Source organism: Pseudorasbora parva, chromosome 6 (genome assembly GCF_024679245.1).
Source record: "Pseudorasbora parva isolate DD20220531a chromosome 6, ASM2467924v1, whole genome shotgun sequence".
Classification (NCBI taxonomy): Eukaryota; Metazoa; Chordata; class Actinopteri; order Cypriniformes; family Gobionidae; genus Pseudorasbora; species Pseudorasbora parva.
In genome coordinates, this window is record NC_090177.1 from 25,774,041 (window position 1) to 25,794,182 (window position 20,142).

General features: G+C 38.5%; 1 protein-coding gene across 1 annotated transcript in view; it reads left to right on the plus strand.

Annotated features, from left to right (window-relative positions):
* The first annotated feature begins 2,551 nt into the window (after positions 1-2,551).
* arfgef2 (ADP-ribosylation factor guanine nucleotide-exchange factor 2 (brefeldin A-inhibited)) overlaps positions 2,552-20,142 on the plus strand; it is a 44,042-nt gene continuing 26,451 nt past the window's right edge. Inside the window, exons 1-12 of the mRNA XM_067446460.1 lie at positions 2,552-2,910; positions 5,806-5,836; positions 7,277-7,400; positions 7,550-7,696; positions 10,226-10,405; positions 10,552-10,867; positions 12,965-13,111; positions 13,195-13,313; positions 17,396-17,529; positions 17,817-18,051; positions 18,234-18,333; positions 18,438-18,577. Coding sequence (XP_067302561.1) covers positions 2,745-2,910; positions 5,806-5,836; positions 7,277-7,400; positions 7,550-7,696; positions 10,226-10,405; positions 10,552-10,867; positions 12,965-13,111; positions 13,195-13,313; positions 17,396-17,529; positions 17,817-18,051; positions 18,234-18,333; positions 18,438-18,577 — 1,839 coding nt within the window. The 5' untranslated portion in view covers positions 2,552-2,744. The remainder of the gene's footprint in view (positions 2,911-5,805; positions 5,837-7,276; positions 7,401-7,549; positions 7,697-10,225; positions 10,406-10,551; positions 10,868-12,964; positions 13,112-13,194; positions 13,314-17,395; positions 17,530-17,816; positions 18,052-18,233; positions 18,334-18,437; positions 18,578-20,142) is intronic.

Genomic DNA, 20,142 nt, shown 5'->3' on the forward strand with positions numbered 1-20,142 from the left:
AAAAGCATGTACCAGCATCCAGACTTCTGCTTCAAAAAAGTGTTGCTTTATCTTGTTACATTTGAAAGGGATTCATTATCTGAAATATAATCTATGCCTTTGCACATATTTAAATACTTTATTGTTATCAATTTATTTAATAAGCACAATAATTATCAGTATAATTACCTCAGAACCTCTTGTTTTAAATGCAGCTCTTTGACAAGAGGTAAAATGCTACAACATCTGCATTCAGTTTTTCTTTTAAATCTGTTCTACACCATTACTTCGAGGATCTTCTTTATTATGATTTGTCTGACATGGCAAATGTCTTTATGAAGCTCGCTCTCTTTTTAAAGGAAGACGAGTCAGTGTTGTTCCACTCAATGTTAATGTCTTCAAACCGTTCATAAGTTGAAAATGTCTCCCAGTTCATTTAAATTCGACGTGAGAACAAATATTCACTATAGGGTTTTAATCTGGACTCTCACCAGGCCAAACATGAACCTAATGGACTTCAAGCCACTTTAGTTATCAAGCCACTTCTTGGTAGTCTTTGCCATTTTGGGCAGGAGCATAATTGTTAAAAAATAACTTCTGATCTTTCATCTTTAGATAACTATACATTTGTGGGAAGCAAGCCATTCTGCAATATTCTGCTGTACTTCAAAGCATTAAATAACTTTTCACAGCTGAAGTATCTCACCAATACAGCAGCTGAAAAGGCTCCTCACACAATGACACTCTTCCTCCATGCTTCACTGTGCTAGAGATGCATTTATCATTACATTTTGAAGGGTGCAGATTCCGAAATCCACTGCCGCTTCAACATACTTATATATCCTTATTCAAATCTGTATGGTACTATAATCAAAGCTTTATTCAATATTTATCCTCATATAATTATGATTTTTTTTCCAGTTATGATATTACTTAATTAACAGAACATTGTTTGTTTCTTCATATGGGTTTTCTAAAGTGTGTATGGTCTCTGAGGAGTGACTGAGAGTCTGGGCTATGGATGTGTGATGTGTCGCTAAACACTTGACAGAACATGTTGTCGCGTTTTTGGGTTTTGGAGGTATCACACACACCTACATTCCAGTAACAGTTCTTGCTCACATAGTCCGGCTTCCAGAGATTAAATATGGATTTTTCTTTTTTAATTTATATTATATTTTATTCCTTTTATATTTTCTTTTAATGAAACATGAAGAATTATGGTTAATACTGTCTGTACCTCCTACTGAGAGAAAGCACGTTATCAGTATGTTTTGGGAAACTTTCTGATCAGAACTGGAGCTCAACCAACTCCAACCTTGGAGAGACTGTGTATCTGTGTATCTGTACAGTATTCTGTGTAACACAGATCAGTTTTTAAGTTGTACAACGGGCATACCAAGGAGGGTGACAGTATGTTTTTCTGGACAAGCTGGCGCCTGCTCCAGACCTGGAAGGTCACTACGTGCCTAATTCCGGGGTGATCTGGACACACACGTGCATTTGATTAACTGACAATATGTGGACATTTACCATGACTGTCTATTTTTTCTTAGCCAATCAGAATTATTCCACCTGAAGTAATGATGTGGCTAGACCTTGAAAAGAGTATAACTCTGGAGAAATTGTATGTACGAAAGGTGGAGGGAGAGCGCGGCCTACAAAGTCCTTGTGAGACTTGAGGCTGGCTTCTGCTGATGAAACTGCAAACTATTCTTCAGTAAATTTTTATTTAATTAATTTCACTCCTTACTCTTGGTCTTGATTCTTCACAACTGATCTTAGGTCCTAAACTGTTATTCCCCAAACAGCTTACCAGATTTTTGAAAACACAGCTCTAAAGCATCATGCAACTCGTGTTTCATTGTGATTCATCATTCTGCCCTCAACTTCCCATATTCTGTCTCCCTAGGTATACCCTATGTAAGTTTAGGGGTTGGTCTTGAGTCCCTTTTTTGTCAATAAAGTGACAAATAAAACAACCGGGGATTATCCAGGTAACAACACACAGTATTGAGAAGCAATGGTCTTTTGATAAGGGTAATTTTAATAAATGCAGCATTTTTTTTTGTCTTGTGGACTTTACATATTTAATATATTGACTTCACTGACTTCATCTTATCCAGGACAACAATAAATTAAAAATAACATTTTGTATGATTGCACTTATTTTGCTAAAATTATTCACATTTTCATAGATTCTGCAATCAGTTCACATTCTTCTTCTTGCAACTGTAAATGTATATATATGAACAATCATATGTAATAATAGCCTAACTACTAACTATATATGTGTATGATTCCAAATCACAAACTATTTAGAGACACCTAGTACTTTGAACAACGTTTATTTACACTTTATTTTATTTTTAACAATATTTATTTACACTATATATTAATACATTATTGGTGATCACATTGAAGTCCTAAAATGTCCACTGCATTCCTGCATTATAATTTTTTTGAGGACCCCTCCAAACTAACTACCTGAAACTGCCCACCAAACACATACTCCATTCATTTCCACCTCAGCCAAACCGTGCTCTGAATGTACACATCAGTGTAAACGCCTGCGGATCACGTGACGTGACGTACAGCCAACATGGCGACGCAGTGCTGAGATAGTAGCAGCAGCGTCCAACTGGCCACGACTGAACCAGCGACAACATCGGCCCGCTCCTGGCACCCTCACGCCCCTGCCAATCCGCAGGGAACGGGCCAGCGATGACGGCCTGACGGACTACTTTTAACACGTCGACCGAGAGATGAAAGAACAGGAAGCGTTGGAAACCCATCGACGGCATACGCAGACAGAAAGCTTGAGCACCAAGAGCATGTTTCTGTCTCGAGCGCTGGAGAAAATCCTCGCGGATAAGGAGGTGAAGCGAAGCCAGCACAACCAGCTGCGCAAGGCTTGTCAAGTGGCATTAGGTAAGATTCTCTCTGTTTTTCGCCTCTCGGGCCTCAGACATATCTTTGAGATTCTCTACTGCCCCCTGATATCCTAAATTAACCTTAAAGTCTGCTTAGCGAGCTAACGTCATCCCTGCACGCGTCAGTGTCAGCAATCTGTTTTTTCAATTTTCTTTAAACTGACATTGTCATACGTCCAATCAGCTATATAATGTTACATTATGATGAATGAGAAGTTGGCAACATCGTTAATGACATGTCTTGTTTATCTGGAGCTGTTAGCATGTGTTAGCTGGGCTCAGCTGCTATCCAACATATACATATGTATGTTGCTCAGCTGTTACGGCGACTCAACAGATTGGCGATTTACTGATCTCTTATTGATTAAAGATCACTCACTGATTTACAGAATAGATATGTGTTGTGAGTGACGTTTTAAAGAAACAGTGCACCCTAAAATATATGTAATAAATTGAATTTACTCGCCAATAAAGAGCTATCTTACCTTTTTCAGACAGTGTTCAGTACTGACAGCATCAGCCATCATTCACTTTGCATTTTTTTGCCATACACCATGGCACTGAATGGAGACTGAGGCTTTCTCTGGCATTGGCCCCATTTTATGCATTTTACTGTTCGTGTTAATAAATTTAATATTTCATAAAAAAAAAAAAAAAAAAATCTGTTTACTCACCCACGTTACAATTCCAAACCTGTATGACTTCTGTTTTTGTGAATCATTAAATATCTATTTTTTTATTTTTTAAGAATTTTAGTTACCAAACATTACTGAAACATTTCTCACAGTATCTTTTTTATGTTTTATGACATGAGGGTAAGTAAATAACAGTATTAATTTTTGGGTGAACTGTCTCTTTAATTTGTAGTAGCCTATAACATTCCCATTGTTGTAACTTCCGTAATATCCATCCCTCTTTTTATAAGGAAGCTGGATATGCAGGTTAGACTCATTTGACTCGTCCTGTCTGCGCTGCTGTATTACTTATTTACTAAGTTAATGAGCACATGCTGAACCAGGAGGCTCTGGTTTCTTCGTGAGCGTTTCCAAACACTAACCTTTGTCCTGGAGTGTCAATCTAAAACAAAAAATATTTTGTATAAAAAATAAAATAAAAATCCATAAAAACCGTTTTGTGTTGTTTTGTCTTTTGGTATATTTGAGGTGTTCAGTCATTTAGCTGTTAATGTAATGCTGCTTCACCGTGGGTTTGTTTGAATGCTCAAACAGACACTCCCTCATTACTCCCTCCTGTCATGTGAGTGAATGAGGTTGATTACCATACAGACCTATTTACACAGTCCACCGGCCACCCGGATTCACGGCTCGGCAATGGCTTATAGACTAGTATGACTGTTCAGTTAGTGTTTTTGTGTTTGTTTGTTGTTGTGCTGCCTCAATACATGTGACATGTTTAAGTACTACAGGTAGCCGGATACAGATTTTAAAAAATAAAGTTCTTAAAATGTGCATCTTATGAAATGTGTTGTTGCTTAAGCTTGGTTTCCTGTCCCTACTTGTGAGCAGATGGCTATCTGATAATGAATAACGATCCATTTGTTGATTGTTCCAAATATCAGAGGCAAGAAATCTGTAAAAACATGTCACTAATGCAACTTGCTCTTCCCAATAACTTAGTTTTTTTTTTTTTTTAAAGGAATAGTTCACCCAGAAATAAAACAAATCTGAAATTTCGAAGAATGGTTTTTGGTTTTCAAGATCTTTAAAAGGTAGACAATTGTTTTGTGTGAGAGACTTAATATGATTTTCCCCTTTAGTGAACTGTTAACCAACCACTGTCTGTAAATGGATCATTGAGAACTAGAACTGTCTGATTTGTGAACCAGATCAAATGATTAATTGAAAAGACACAGTACACCATTTATCCACCATTTGGATAGTTCGGGATAGTTGCCTCGACATTTAACTGCCAACTAGCTGATTAGTGATATTGACAAGGGAGTTTGATTTTTATTGATGTTGTATTTAAAAGGATCTTCAAACTAGAGAGGTTTTGGCTCTTCATTCAATTGTAGCACTGATGCTACATCCGCTACAAATTCCAGACAGTCAATGTCAGAATTATATTTGCCTGCTGTAAACAGATGAGATGGAAATTACTGAAACGTGTTTCCATTGTTATTTACTTGAGATGCACTGAGCAATAACATCAGCTGCACGTTCTCGCTCTCTTCAAAGTGACAAACCCGCCTCCTCTCACTCCTCTCATTCGTTCCTGTTAAATTGTGCTTGTATTGTGTATAAATACGGACACTTTTATGGACACTTTGTGTCCTTTTTAAGTCCTCATTCATTGTTATTGTGTAAAAGAGCAACCAGCACTTTTGTTTCTGTGTACAATTTTTATAAAGGTTTAAATTGTGTGAGGTAACAAAATTATAATTTCTGGGTCAATTTCCACTTAAACCAATTTCTTGGTTTAATTTAATTTAATTTTGAGCAGCTGATAAAATGCCAAATATATGCATTTTGTCTCATTGTTGCTACCTTCAGTGAAAATTATAGATGTTATGAATAAGTTTGTCCTGGATGATTTCTGTGTCTTGCTGAATAGGCAGGGTTTTTTTATATATTAGGAAAAGCTTGTATATTGTTTGTTTTGGCAGTATTAGGACACATATTCCTGCTGCTGTGCTGTAGATGTTATTTCTACCTTATCATCCACTTCACACTGATGTACTTCTGAATGCATAATCTGAATACCTTAAAAAAAAAAAACTAGCTTCCAAGCAGTGCAATACTCATGTAAATTTTCATTTTCTGAATTGGCACTCTTCTCATCTTTCTTAAAGTTTGTTTGCTTTGAAGCAGGAGTCATAAATGGTCTTGAGTTGATGTGTAAAATTGTCTCTTTCTTTCTTTCTTTTTTTTAGATGAAATTAAGCAAGAACTGGAAAAGCAGAAGTAAGTTGGCATCTCATTTACCAACATGCACCATCCATCCAAAAGTCTCCTGTCACACATTGGGTCTCTTATTGAAATAATTTCCCCATTTACATGCAAACCAGTAAACTGACAATGCAAGTAAACCACGTTTACATGACTTTTTTAATAAACCGGGTTATTTCCTTGTAGTGAATCAAAAATAATAATGTCCCTATCTGACTCTGAGTTTTCCAAATGTTATGTCAGTTGTGATGTTAAATAAAGCGTGCATCTTGTCGCTTGGAATTCTATGGAATATCATTGAATTACCTAGTCTCCCCTGTTTATTGTCGTGGGCCTTCACAATACAGCGAACACCCATGATTGTAAACTATCTAGCAATTCTTCCAACTCTTTGCGAACTCTCTGCTTCTCACCGCGGGGCTTCTCATGTGCTGCGAGCAAATCACTCCGCAGAAGTGGAGCAGTGCTGCGCCTTCTGAGAATATAGTCCACAGTATGTATATGTTTATAAGATAGCTATGTCTCATGTAACCTTGTTATTTGTACGCGCTGTAACTATACACATTGCAACATGTAAATAGGAAAATGTTGGCGTTATTTTGTCACTTTTTGAGCAGTATAGGCTAGTTGAAGCCATATACCTCCAGTCTTTGTGCTAAGCTAGGCTAGCGGGAGTTCGTGTCAGACTGAGTTATGGGATGCACGGAGATGAGAATGATATATATGGACTTATCTAACTCTGGGGGATACACTTAATAAGCCAAAGTCCCAAAAAGTTGGCGTGTTCCTTTAACTAAAACGAGTTGATACATACCTCTCTCTCGTCTGAGTGTGTGCACTTAATCGCTCTGATGCACGGTGACATTCTGATAGCATTTAGCTTAGCCAACCCAGTTCAGTCACTATGGTACCAAACAGAGATTAAGTTAGAAGCGACCAAACACCTCCACGTTTCCCCTATTTAAATACAGTTTCACGAATAGTTGAACGACCTAGTATGGTGACAAAATAAAACGTGGTGAAGCGGATTAAAAAGGAGAACTATAATGTATGGTGGAATAGCACTTTTGAGAGTACTTCGACTCCGCGCAGTTGAAAAATCCTCCCTCAGATCTGTGTCGTGAGATGTGATCTCTGAGATGTGAGTGAGGATGTTTCAGCCGGGACTTTTTACCGCGCCGAGTTGAAGTACTCTCAGAAGTGCTATTCCGCAGCGTAGCACCAAAATTTCTTACTGGGCCCCCGTGTGCATGTAAACATGCTCACTGATGTAACATTAAGAGAACGCCCTCGGAAGCATAATGCATCATCTTTGTGGCCCATCATGGTTATGTAATAATTTCCATGTCCATCCACTCATCATGTCCATGATAAAAAAAAGCCCCCTGTAATGCTAATGGGCTACATGTTTAAGTGCTGCATATTGATTTATGCTCTGAATTCTATATGTGCTAGGGACGGGACTGTTGTTCCACCAAGAGCCAACTACATTGAGGCTGACAAGTACGTCCTACCTTTTGAGCTGGCATGTCAGTCCAAGTCCCCACGTATTGTCAGTACGTCTCTTGACTGTCTACAGGTATGTCCACATCACTCTACTGCAGGGTTTCATTAATACATTTAAAACGCATTGTTTCAGTTTATTTGCCCTGTGCGACAAATCTATTTAAGTGTGTTTTTAAATGCACTATATGAATTGGTGTAATGCATCCGTTCCATTCATCACAGAAACTCATTGCGTATGGGCACATCACGGGAAACGCCCCTGACAGTGGCGCTCCAGGAAAGCGGCTGATTGACCGGCTGCTGGAGACCATCTGTAACTGCTTTCAGGGACCCCAGACTGACGAGGGGGTACAACTACAGATCATTAAGGTGAGACAACTCTATCTCTCAACAGGCACTTTCTTATTGAAATCCATATTTGTATATGTGCTGATGTATTTATTAAATAAAGCATATTTGCTGATGTGTATGACAAACATACATACACATTACACATCCGTTTAAAAAGTTTGGGTTCAATGAAATTATATTATGGTGTGTTCACACGGAGCGTAGGCGTTAACGCTTGACAGAGGGCGCGGCTGAAGCTTGGTGCTGATGCGATCCTCATAGTGACAACAGCCATTCACATTAACTTACTTACCGCTTGGACCACAACACAAAAAAAGCGCTTTTTTTGACAGCTAGTCTGTGAGATGAAATGGATGCCGATTTGCTTGTATGTGTGAATGCGATTGCTCGTGTAGTTGTTGTCAGTGCACTGCACAGGTGCTCGAAGCTGTTGGGTACATTCAATCCTAAAAAAGCGTTGACAGTGGGAAGAATATCACGTACTGGCCCGGGAGCTGCATCTGGATGGTTCACGGAGCAGTAATGAACGCAATTGGCTAGCGCCTGCTCTAGGATATTTGCATACGGCAATCTGATCGGATGATGCCTGCGCTGGCGCTTGAAAAGTTGAGAAATCTTTAACTTTTGCCCCTTGCAACGCGAGTGAAGTGACGCGACGGAACCCACAATTCAGTTCGGCAATGGATGATGTCACCCATTCAAAGTAAATGGGAAGTGTTAACGCTTATGCCCCGTGTGAATGCGGCGTTATATTATACTGTTACAAAAATAAATGCTGATCTTTTGAATTGTATGCTTTTCTAAGAATTCCAAAAAAGATTATATGACGTTTTTAGTAAAAAATAACCATTGATATTAATAAGAAATGTTTCTTGAGCGCCAAATCAGCATTAAAATGATTTACGAAGGATCAGGTGACAATGAAGATTGGAGTAATGAAAATTCAGGTTCGTAATCACAGGAAAAAATTACATTTTAAAATGTATTCAAATAGAACATTATTTAAATTGTAAAAATATTTCATAATATTACTTTTTACTGTATTTTTGATCAAATAAATACAGCCTTGGTGAGCATAACAGATCCCAAAATGGTAATGTATATTACAAAATATTATATATAGATTTTAAATGAATACTTAATTAATAAATATTTACTTTAAATTTGCTTTGCTTTTTAAAAAAAACTGTTTTGTTGTAATAATTTTTGGGGAAGAAAGTCGCAACATTAAATCAATTTATAGTTTAATCATTCGTAATACATCTCTGTTTGACCTTGCAAGTAAATTCACCTGGTCACTGCAGTGGAGATCATGCCAAAGTAATCAAAGCTGCTTCTGTATTCAGCACCTATGTCCACATTTGAGTCACACAAGGCACTTAAGTTACCAGTTAAATGATGATCTATGTTGAACACTGTCATTACCTTATAGCATTTGCAACATAAGTTGAGCAGTACAAAGTCTTTCCTTTTATCCGAGCCCAACTCTTATCATTGTAGATAGGCATGCTGTGTGACAAATCTACAAATATTCTATTCTCTATTAATGGAGAGAAAAGGCAGCGCAGTACATAGAGAGTGAAGTGGTTTGCGTAAGGTGGTTGGGTAGAGTCTTAAATAAAATGTCACCAGGGTCATTCAACAACAATAACTTGCAGTAAGTTTTAGTTGTACCACTGAGATGTGTACATAGTCACACGAGAGTTAAGGATCCCGTTAGAGATCTCCTTTTCATTGGTGTCATTATTTACATGCATAATCCTTTAAGCCATAAACTTACTGTTGCACCAGAATCACATTTGTCTTGTAAGTGGGGTTCAAAAGTTTTTTTTTTTTTACACTTTACTTAAAGCCTTTATGAATAATGCATTATAATGCTATTCTTAAAGTAAATATATAATGCATTATATCTATTCATAAAAAAATGTAACCAAAGTTAAGATTAATTAATATTAACAGTTTCCTTGTTACATCTGAAATATGTTATCTTGTGTTTTAAGGCATTATACTTTCTAAATGCATAACATTATAGTGTATTATAACTGTGGTTACAGTTATTCATGAGACCATCGAATATATTATAAGGTGCATTACAAGGCATATCTAATGTATCAAAAAGGCTTAATATATAAAGTGTTACCACATTTTTGTATTACTATTTGGGTTTGAACAACAATTTGAATGAAAAGGTATAAAATGAATTTGAGACTGTATTACTTTTTTTTTTTTGTCCCTCTTTTGCTTTAATGACTGCAACCCTCTGGCTGCATGAACTCCACAAGTTTTGAGATTATGGAAATGATGATCCAAAGAGTATTTTGAGCTTCATTGGAAGGGTGTCTGAATGTCTGTACAAAGAATTCATATGGTCAATGTCACACTGCAGAATAGGAAAATGAATATTTAATATTTTTCAAAATATTAACTTTCTATTTAGTTGTTTTAGTTGTTTATTTAGTTTCAATGTCATCTCAGATTTTTGAACCCCACTGTACCTGAAAAAACATCAGATCTGTGATTTCCTAAGATCATTGTGTTGCTCTATAGGCTCTGCTGACTGCCGTGACATCACCGCACATAGAGATCCATGAGGGAACAATTCTCCTTACTGTGCGTACGTGCTACAACATCTACCTTGCCAGTCGGAACCTAATCAACCAGACTACAGCAAAGGCCACTTTAACACAGATGCTCAATGTCATCTTCACCCGTATGGAGAACCAGGCGGTTAGTAAAAAGCTTCTCACTTTGCAGTTTTTTTTTCCTGATTTGTGGTATCACACCCTAGTGGGTCTATGGGTGCCATTATGGGTTGAGAAAAGTACACTAAATCTAAGAAAACTAGGTTTGACTTTCTGATGACTGTTTTGCAGGCTCTGGAAGCTCAGGAAGCGGAGAAAGACAGACAACGTCTACAGTTGCACAATCCTTCCCCAGTGTCCAGTAACCCTTCACCTGTGACCCAAAACCCTTCACCGACTCCTGGTCGGCGGTCCGGTTCACCATGGCTCGGACGAGCCCGCTTGGAACAGAACGGACCACCATCCCCCTCTCTCAGCCCGCCGGAGATCCCATCCACTCCTTCCACCCCTCAAGACTCATCCTCTATCAATGGCCAACCAGAGGAGTCAAAGTCAGAGGAGGAGTTTGCTACAGATCAACAGAGCACAAAGGAAATTGAACACCCAGGTAAGGGAAATCACTTGGATCAGGATATGAGGCTGGGTGGAATGATAGTATAAATCGGGGCGACGATATAAAGAGTCTAGAGATAGTCTTATACCCCTTTTCCACCAGAATGAACCGGGTGCTAGTTCGGAGCCAGTGCCAGTGTCAGTTCTAAGTTGGTTTGGCTTGAGAGCCTTCTAAGAACCGTTTGCTTTTCCACATGCTAAGAGACACAACAGAGCCAGGTCTTACGTCATACCAGAGTCCTGCACGGGTCCATCCCAGACCCGTAATATTTGCCCGTTACCCGATCCGTGCCCGCAATAAATCACACTAAAATCATTCCAATTAAAATGCTTTTTTTTTATTTATCTTGCACCTCTCTCAACATCACAACAGCGTCATGAATGGGCTAAACAAACAGGCTAAAGTGCCTTTATAGACTCGTTGTCAACAATTTTATATACTCCACTCACCAACTTTCTTTTTACTTCAACCATTGCTAATCCTGCAACGCTCACTCCATCTGGGCTACGAGAGGCATGAACAAAAGTCGCAGTGGTGGTGGTGGTGACGTAATGGTTTAAATGGCATGTTGTTGTTGCGTGTATGTGTAATGGTAAATTGGACATAGAAATTGTAATACAGAATGTTTGGGGGGAAGAAGGACGACCGGATTGTTTTTCGAGAACCAGCGAACATTTAAAAGACTTAACCAAACAAAGCGAAAGTAACGCGGCCCCTCACGGACATCTGCCACGCACTCACATAATAAAACATAAACACAACTCAACGTAAAATCCAGGTCTGGTGATCTCTCGTCCTTATATGCCGCCGAGCTCCCTCATGAGAGGATTTGAGACCGGTGTGGCTCACAGGTGACGCTCATTCGCCATCACTCCCCGGTCTCGCTCGCTCCTCCACCTCGCCACAGCACAGAAAAATATTGCACACATTTTTCATCCACGCTTCTACCCGCCCGCACCCCCGCCCGTGTATTTTATAAATGTCACAATCCACCCGTTTTAGCCACTTTTATGCCCGCGGGTACCCGACAAGTTGCAGGAATCTACTGCTAGCGAGGCAGCGGGAAACACACACACACACACACACACACACAATTTCCAGGCATGTTCTATCTAATGCATCGACGCTGCGCAGGCCAACCCGCATATGATATCCAAATACTGCGCGAGCGATTCAAAAGCATAAGGAGTCGTTTGCTCTCGCTGTTACTTTGATGTCATACGGCGATGTCACAGCGCAGATGCATCTCGAACAAGCCTTCCATCAACAATGCTGAACGTTGCGTTACTATTGATTCGACATCGTAAATCATCGGCATCAAAACACAGCGAATCCAACGCATTCATGCAGTTCGCAGTAATTTGTATAGACGATGATTATAAACGAGCAGCAGCGATTAGCTCCATTAGCTGCTATTTAAAAAATGGCGAATCTCAAGTTTGTGTTCATCTTGCTGGCCCTGCCCCCAGCGCCTGACGTAAGCGGTTCTTACTTGTAGCCCAGCAATGTTTTGGTGCTACTTGAGAACCACTTTTCCTGGCTCGGAGCCAGTCCTTTGGCTGTGGAAACACAAAGAACTGATTTGAAGCTAGGCTCTGGCTCTGAACTAGCACCAGCAATACCTTGGTGGAAAAGGGGTATTAGAGATTTTGCTATATGGTTTATATCACGGTATGTAAATGTATATGCATAGCACTACTTAAAGTTACTGACACCGTAGAGTGATAAACTGGTACAAAGGAGAGTGTTTTTTATTTTATTTTTAAGCTCAAAAAGCCAATAGCTCAATGTGACACTTGCACTGAATGACACACCTGAAGCATGCACGCACAGAAAGCTGCCTTTCTTAGACAGCATGTGAACCCAAATTGGGCTTAAATAGTCAAATACACACTATGATGTTAATAATACAAATAAAACAAAATAACTATATGGTGATGTATAATAAAACTTCTCAAATTGTGAAATAATTTTGGTCATATGGCCCTAATTGAAATTATAAGGTTCTGGCAGTTTCCTGTTATGTTTTTGAAAGTTGTTTTAATGTTTTTAATTTGGGTAGTAGAAGCTATTTAATTTGACTTCTTAAAGACAAAGAACTTCGGGAGTCAGACCAAACAACTGCCGATCCGTCGGAGAGAGATGAAGCACATCCGCAGCCGGAAACTGAAGCAGACACTGAAGTTCTGGAAGAGACCGAGCCAGACAGTGGATTGGGAGATAGCTCTGTGGAAGGAGGTGCGTCACACTGGAAATAGGTTACTGTACCTTTATATGGACCTATGACATAGTAGTCACTCATGCTTCTGTTTCCACTACAGGATTAGATCATCATTCTGACTCTGAAACCAAAGTGCCGCCCCCTGTTGTCCGAGTAGACATGCAGCAGATGAACGGAATGGTGGATGACCGTGGCTCAGAGTCCTCGACAGATATCATGGTGTGTTTCTTGGGTTACAGTTTTTTTATTTATTTAGGACGGGTGTTTCCAATTCCAGCCCTCACATCTCCCCACTCACTTAAAGGGATACTTCACCGCTTTTTCATATTAAACTATGTTATTCCCTTAACTAAAACGAGTTGATACATACCTCTCTCATCTGAGTGCGTGCACTAAGTCTGCATTTACACTGCAGGTCTTGATGCACAATTCTGATTTGGTGACTATATCCTATTTTTTTGACGACCTGCTTACATCATCTTTTCAAAAGCGACCCGTATCCGTTATTTGCATTTACACTGTACACTGGCAAAACAGCCCAAGACGTTCTTAACCAGTGAAAGGAAGTAAAACAGCGCGATATGCAATGGACGCAGACAAAATGATTGTGCAATGTTTTGCTGTCTGCTCTGTTCCACACATCTTTAAAGGTCAGCAAAACATTTATCTCGTAAGGAGGAGAAAAAGAGGAGAGCCCTTGACAGAATTGCCAGGTTTTCACAACAAAACCCGTCCAATTGCAACTAAAAACTGTGTTAAAGTAGCCCAATTCTGCATGAAAACCGTGGACTTGGCAACACTGGCCCTTGATTGCAGTTTGTGTCCACCTGAGTTGACTTCATTCGCCTCTGTCCTTTTTTCAATGACGTACGACTCGCATTTTCTAGGGAATATCCGATCGGTCCGCTTACATGGCAGACGCAAATGCACGTATCCGAATCATATCGGATTTATTACCACATATGAGGGAGGTCTGAATCCGATCAGAGGATATCGGAATTCATCCGTTTTTTTACTGCTTTACACGTTCACATGTCATATCCGATTTGTGCCACATGAGAGGAGAAAATCGGAATTGGGTCACTTGAACCATGCAGTGTAAATGGGGCCTTAATCTCTCTGACGTGCGGTGACGATCTGATAGCATTTACCTTAGCCAACTAAGCCCAGATCATTCACTATGGTACCAAACAGAGATCAAGTTAGAAGCGACCAAACACCTCCACGTTTCCCCTATTTAAATACAGTTACATGAATAGTTGAACGACCTAGTATGGTGACATAAAATAAAACGTGGTGCTTTTCTAAGCGGATTAAAAAGGATAACTATAATATATGGCGGAATAGCACTTCTGAGAGTACTTCGACTCGGCCCAGTAAAAAGTCCCACCTGAAACATCTTCCCTCACATCTGAGATGTGAATAACATAGTTTAATATGAAAAAGAGGTGAAGTATCCCTTTTGAAGGATTCCAGTTTTATTCAGCAATTAAATTACACCATAAAAACAGCACAATAAATGTATCAAAAGCGACAGTGTTACAGTCCCCGTTGTAATGTCTAGGATGGGAGGGACACGTAACATATAGGATGGACAACGGCTAAATAGTTTGTAACAATTTATTTAACAACATTTTATACACACGAAAAAGAGAGATGGGGAGCCCAATAACCATAGACAATAATCATACTACGGAAATGAGTGTCCCCACTCTAAACCAAAAGTATAACTACAAAAGAAAAGACAGCGTGACAGAAATGGCTTGTGGCGTCAGCGGCTGGCAGCGAGAGACAGCACCATCTGTATTTCCGGCTTTATATCCCAGCTTCCTGGGTTTAACCAATCCGGAGCTAGGAAAAAAGGAGATCATGTTAAATTATACAAATAATGCACCTGGGCTGGGCGTACACGTGGTGTACGTAACAGACAGTAAAAACTTTACAAAATAAATATTCAGAAATATTAAAGAAATCAGTTATTTTAAATTGCAATAATGTTTCACAATATTACTGTATTTTTTATTAAATAAGTACAGCTTTGGTGAACATAAGAGACATTGAAAAACATTTTTTATTTTATTTATTTTTTATCTTACGACCCAAAACATTTTAATGAAAGTGTATAAAGACAATGGGCCTCATTCATGAAACACGAGCAGAATTTTTTTTGTGTAAATTGCTTGTAAAGCTGTTCTGACATAAATTTTCTGATTCAAGAAAAATGTTTGAAATAGTTAGTTGGTACGAAAGAAATGTACATCTGCTCCCTACCACATGTAAATTGTGCGTAAAACTTTAAAACTGTCTGTGTTCTTTTGGGTAAACTGACGACTGCATTTTGATGAGCTATATACCATAATACTATTTCACGCGTCTGTTCGTCTTTTTGTAGCTGAGAATTGAAAATGTTCAACTTTGGGTAAAACCCAGAGCTCGTCACTATTCACTTTTTACCAAGCCGTCCAATCACAGTGGAGGAGGGGCGTGAAATACTACACGGACAACCATCCTACTTGTACTACGACTGAACAACGATGGAAGTTAATATTGCTAGTTATTGCATTTACATTCAAAATGAAATGCTAGCAGGTCTTAGTTAGGGGAAAAACGCTGTGCGTCCAGCTAGGTATTTTCAGAAGAGCACCTGGCATTTCAGCTGGCATATGGCCTATTGGTCTCTTTTGCATTTATGCAATATACTGAAGCCAAACCTGTGATGGGAGTCCAGAAGATTCGACAGCGTCCCTGAACACTTCATTTACATAGTTGTAATTCATTGGCGGAGCCGTGGAGATAATGCTAATTGTGGTTGAGTGTGCATGCATATTTATGAATGATTGGATTAACATACACACGTTTAACTATCAAATCTGATGTTTACAATTTTTTTGTCAGGAAGGTCCGTTTTATGCACAAATTACTCTGAATTTAGTCATATTTTTTAATTATAGTCCTAATCCACAAAAGACACAACTGGTCTATAGGATTTTTAACCTCTAAACAGGCAATGTGCACCGCATATGTACTCTTTAGTCTCTTGTAGGAGACATGACAAATAATTTTTTGTCTAATTCGGTTGTCATCATAATTGAGGCTGTTTCAAGAATGTGGGTCACATGACCTTTTCTGTGCTCGTTTTGTCATTTTGACCTAAAGCCAACACGTCCACCCATAATGCTTGACATTCTGACTTTATAGAAAGTAGGCATATATTAATCTTACTTTTTTCCAGCAGAAAATGCTATACCACTGCTAATAATAATTATGAACATTGTCTGATGTTGAAAAAGAAAATTAATCATATTAGTCATATGTTGTTCATGCTGTTATTTACTGCATTTTGAAATGTCCGTATCCCCTAAAATACTAAATAATTTCCAGATTAGGCTAATAAAAAAGGTTAATCCACAATATTTACAATGAAATCTGTTGTAAGGTAAACTGATTCAAAATAAATCACTTCGAGGGGAGGGGGTCCTCCTCAGTTGAAATTGCATTCCAGGGCTGGGGCAGCCCTGTACACAGTCCCCTTTCTCAACCTTTCTCAAAAATGTGCAAATGTTAGTAATCACATGTAAAACTGATATTTGCTACGTTAAGTTGACTACAAATTTGCTTTTTTAACTAGATATTTTTTGCAGAGTTTCACACAGCTCATTTTATAGTACAAAAGGGGTGTCAAATCCTGCTCCTCGAAGGCTAGCATCCTAAAGAGTTTGGCTCCAACCCTGATCAAACACCTGAAAGTCTAATCAAAGTCTATGGATGGAGCTAAACCCAGCAGGGCAGTGAACCTCAAAGGCTAATGCTCGGAACATACTCTGCAAGAACAAAGAAATTAGTTTGTTTTCTCGAGGTGGCAAGAACAAGAACAAAGTTTGTTCTGGCCAGTACGTTCCATATTTCATGAGAAAAGCAGGTGCCGATCATCTGCGTTTCTCCGCATTAACCACGCCCATTTTAAATGTATGACCAATCACAAAATAGTTCTCGGACACCTGCAAGAAAAAAGTTCTGCTCAGGCGATGTGTCAAGAACAAGCTGCGAGAACTCCCAAACCAGGGCTGCGAGAACAAAATGACGTCATTTTGTTGACGTCAAATAAATCATAGCCATATTGATGACTTTGGTGTTTTTGTACCCTAATAGGGCAATGTATTCTGGGAAATACAACTCATAAAATCCAAAATTAATCAAAAATCCAGATGATATAAAAAGTGACATGAAATGATAATTTATCAGTCTTGTCTGATTTAGGTTTAAGTGTGGTCCGACTGGTCTTTTATTTCTTGTCTGAGCAGGATGTAGAAACCCTTCAGGGCAGTCAAACAGCTGCCCGCTTCTCGCACATTCTACAGAAAGATGCCTTCCTCGTGTTCCGCTCCCTCTGCAAGCTGTCAATGAAGCCCCTGGCTGATGGACCACCAGACCCAAAGTAAGAACATGGAGAGAAAATGTATTTAACATTAGAAGACAACAAGCGTAAAAATACTTTCTTCACCGATTTATTTTATATGAAAGACTTTATGAACTGACAATCAGGCCTGTAAATGATAGTGTCTAAGATTTTGCTGGAGGAGGAAGTCTGAGTGCTCTGGTCCCACAATGGACACTCCCTGTTTGAATTTATTTACTGTTTTTTTTTAAAGGTATTCTGTTTTATGCAAATCGATCCTTAACATTTGAATGACTGTTGTCATTTTCCTATCATCTCTCTCTCAGGTCTCATGAGTTGCGCTCTAAGGTGGTTTCCCTGCAGCTGTTGCTGTCAGTTCTACAGGGTGCTGGACCTGTGTTTCGAACCCATGAGATGTTTGTGAATGCCATTAAACAGTACCTGTGTGTGGCACTCTCTAAAAACGGGGTCTCCTCTGTGCCTGAAGTATTTGAACTGTCTCTTGCCATCTTCCTTACCCTGCTCTCCCACTTCAAAGTGCACCTTAAGATGCAAATTGAGGTAAAAATATGTTCAGATTTTCTTTTGATATTCAAAACATTTTGATCTAAAAGCTTATGCCATATAAATATAAATTATAAAAAATATAAATTTTGCCTGTGATAAAATAAAAAAAAACAGGAAATGGAAATTAAAGGTCTTTGTTTTTTGTTATTTGTCTCTTGCCACTACTTTTTGCTCAGGTATTCTTCAGGGAGATCTTTCTAACAATCCTGGAGACGTCATCCAGCTCCTTTGAACACAAGTGGATGGTCATTCAGACTCTTACTCGAATATGTGCAGGTTGGCGCACCTCAGTATACTCTTGCAGACACACAAAGCACCTCACAGATAATTAGCTAAAATATCAAATTCAATGGTGAATCAGTCTGGTGTTCTTCTCACAGATGCACAATGTGTGGTGGATATTTATGTGAATTATGACTGTGATCTCAACGCTGCCAACATTTTTGAGCGGTTGGTAAATGACCTGTCTAAAATCGCCCAGGGAAGGAGTGGACAGGAGCTCGGTATGACTCCGTTACAGGTAACTATCATCATTTTCAAACTACATTAGTACTTTACATGGCATGCTATTCTTTTAAATGTAGCATGTAATTTAGATTTCATTTAGTGGATGCTTTAGTTTGAAACAACTTAAATGAGGTAAAAAAATCAACAGAAAACTATTTCAAAAGTAAACCAGAAAAATATAAAAATTTCTAGTAAAAAACAGAATCATACTTTTTTATATTAACGTATACGTCATACAATTTAGATTTCATTTAACAAATGTACGTACTCTGAAATGTCCTAATGTAACAAAAATATATATATTATATTTGGGCTGTAAATCTTTGGGTAGGCAGCAAATCGATTCGATTTACGATTCATAGGTTTTCGATTCAAGAACGATTTTTGCCAATTAAGAACGTTTCGATTCGAGGCAATTCACATTAAAATTCAATACTATTCGATTATGCATTTTCTTATATGCACGCATAGAATTATTAAAATGCTTCCCCTAATGTGTCTTATTCAGTGTGTGAATTTGACTTTAGAGGTCAGAGAGTGGGCAACAGTAACACTTTACAATAAGGTTCATTAGTTAACCTGAACTTATAATGAACTGCACTTATAAAGCATTATTTAGCTTTATTTTACCATTTACTAATGCATTATTAAAATCTTGTTAACATTAGTTAATGCACATATGAACTAACATGAACAAACCATGAACAGCTACATTTTTATTAACTAATGTTAACAAAGATGAACTAAAGCTGAACAGAGGTGTTGTTCATGGTTAGTTCATGTTAACTAAAAATTAACTAATGAAACATTGTAAACTGTTACCAAAAAACAAAAAACAGTTACACTTTACAATAAGGTTTTATTAATTACCATTAGTTAATGTATTAACTAGCATGAACTAACCATGAGCAGTACATTTGTTACTGTATTAAGCCCCGTTTCCACCAAAATTACCCGGAACAATTTGTACCAGGAACTTTTTTACAGGAACTTTTCTCCCCCCCAGACCTGCAACTGTCTGCGTTTCGACCGCAATAAAGTTCCGAGAAGATTAGGCAAATTAGTCTGGTGATGTAGGACTGCACTCGACTACCTCCAAGCCAGTGACGGACAAGGGCTGTCACTTTTTATTCGATATTCGAATATGCATTCGAAGATGACGTGAAATATCCGTAATCGAACTATAAATAAACTATCCGGTTTTTAAAGTGCCATGTAGCGCAATTTTTTTACTGTCGGTGCGTATACATGGAGCACTCTAATCAGTTTAAAAGTCCAATCTGAAGGAAAATGCCCCATATAAACACCTCAATCGTAATAAAAATGCCCAAACTGAATGAAATTGTAATCGTTTTGAGATGGGTGGATAAACCTTTTCATGAATCGATCAAACTAAACATTTCACCATGTAAATGACCTGACCGGATTACTTTTGAGTGTGCGTCCTTATGTGATGTACACAGCGCGCGCCTTCACCACTGAAGAGCACACGTCGCGCTCATGCACCAAGCACGACGAGAGGAAAATACATTTTTCTGAGGGATAAACTTTTTATTTCATAAGAAGTTATGAAGATAA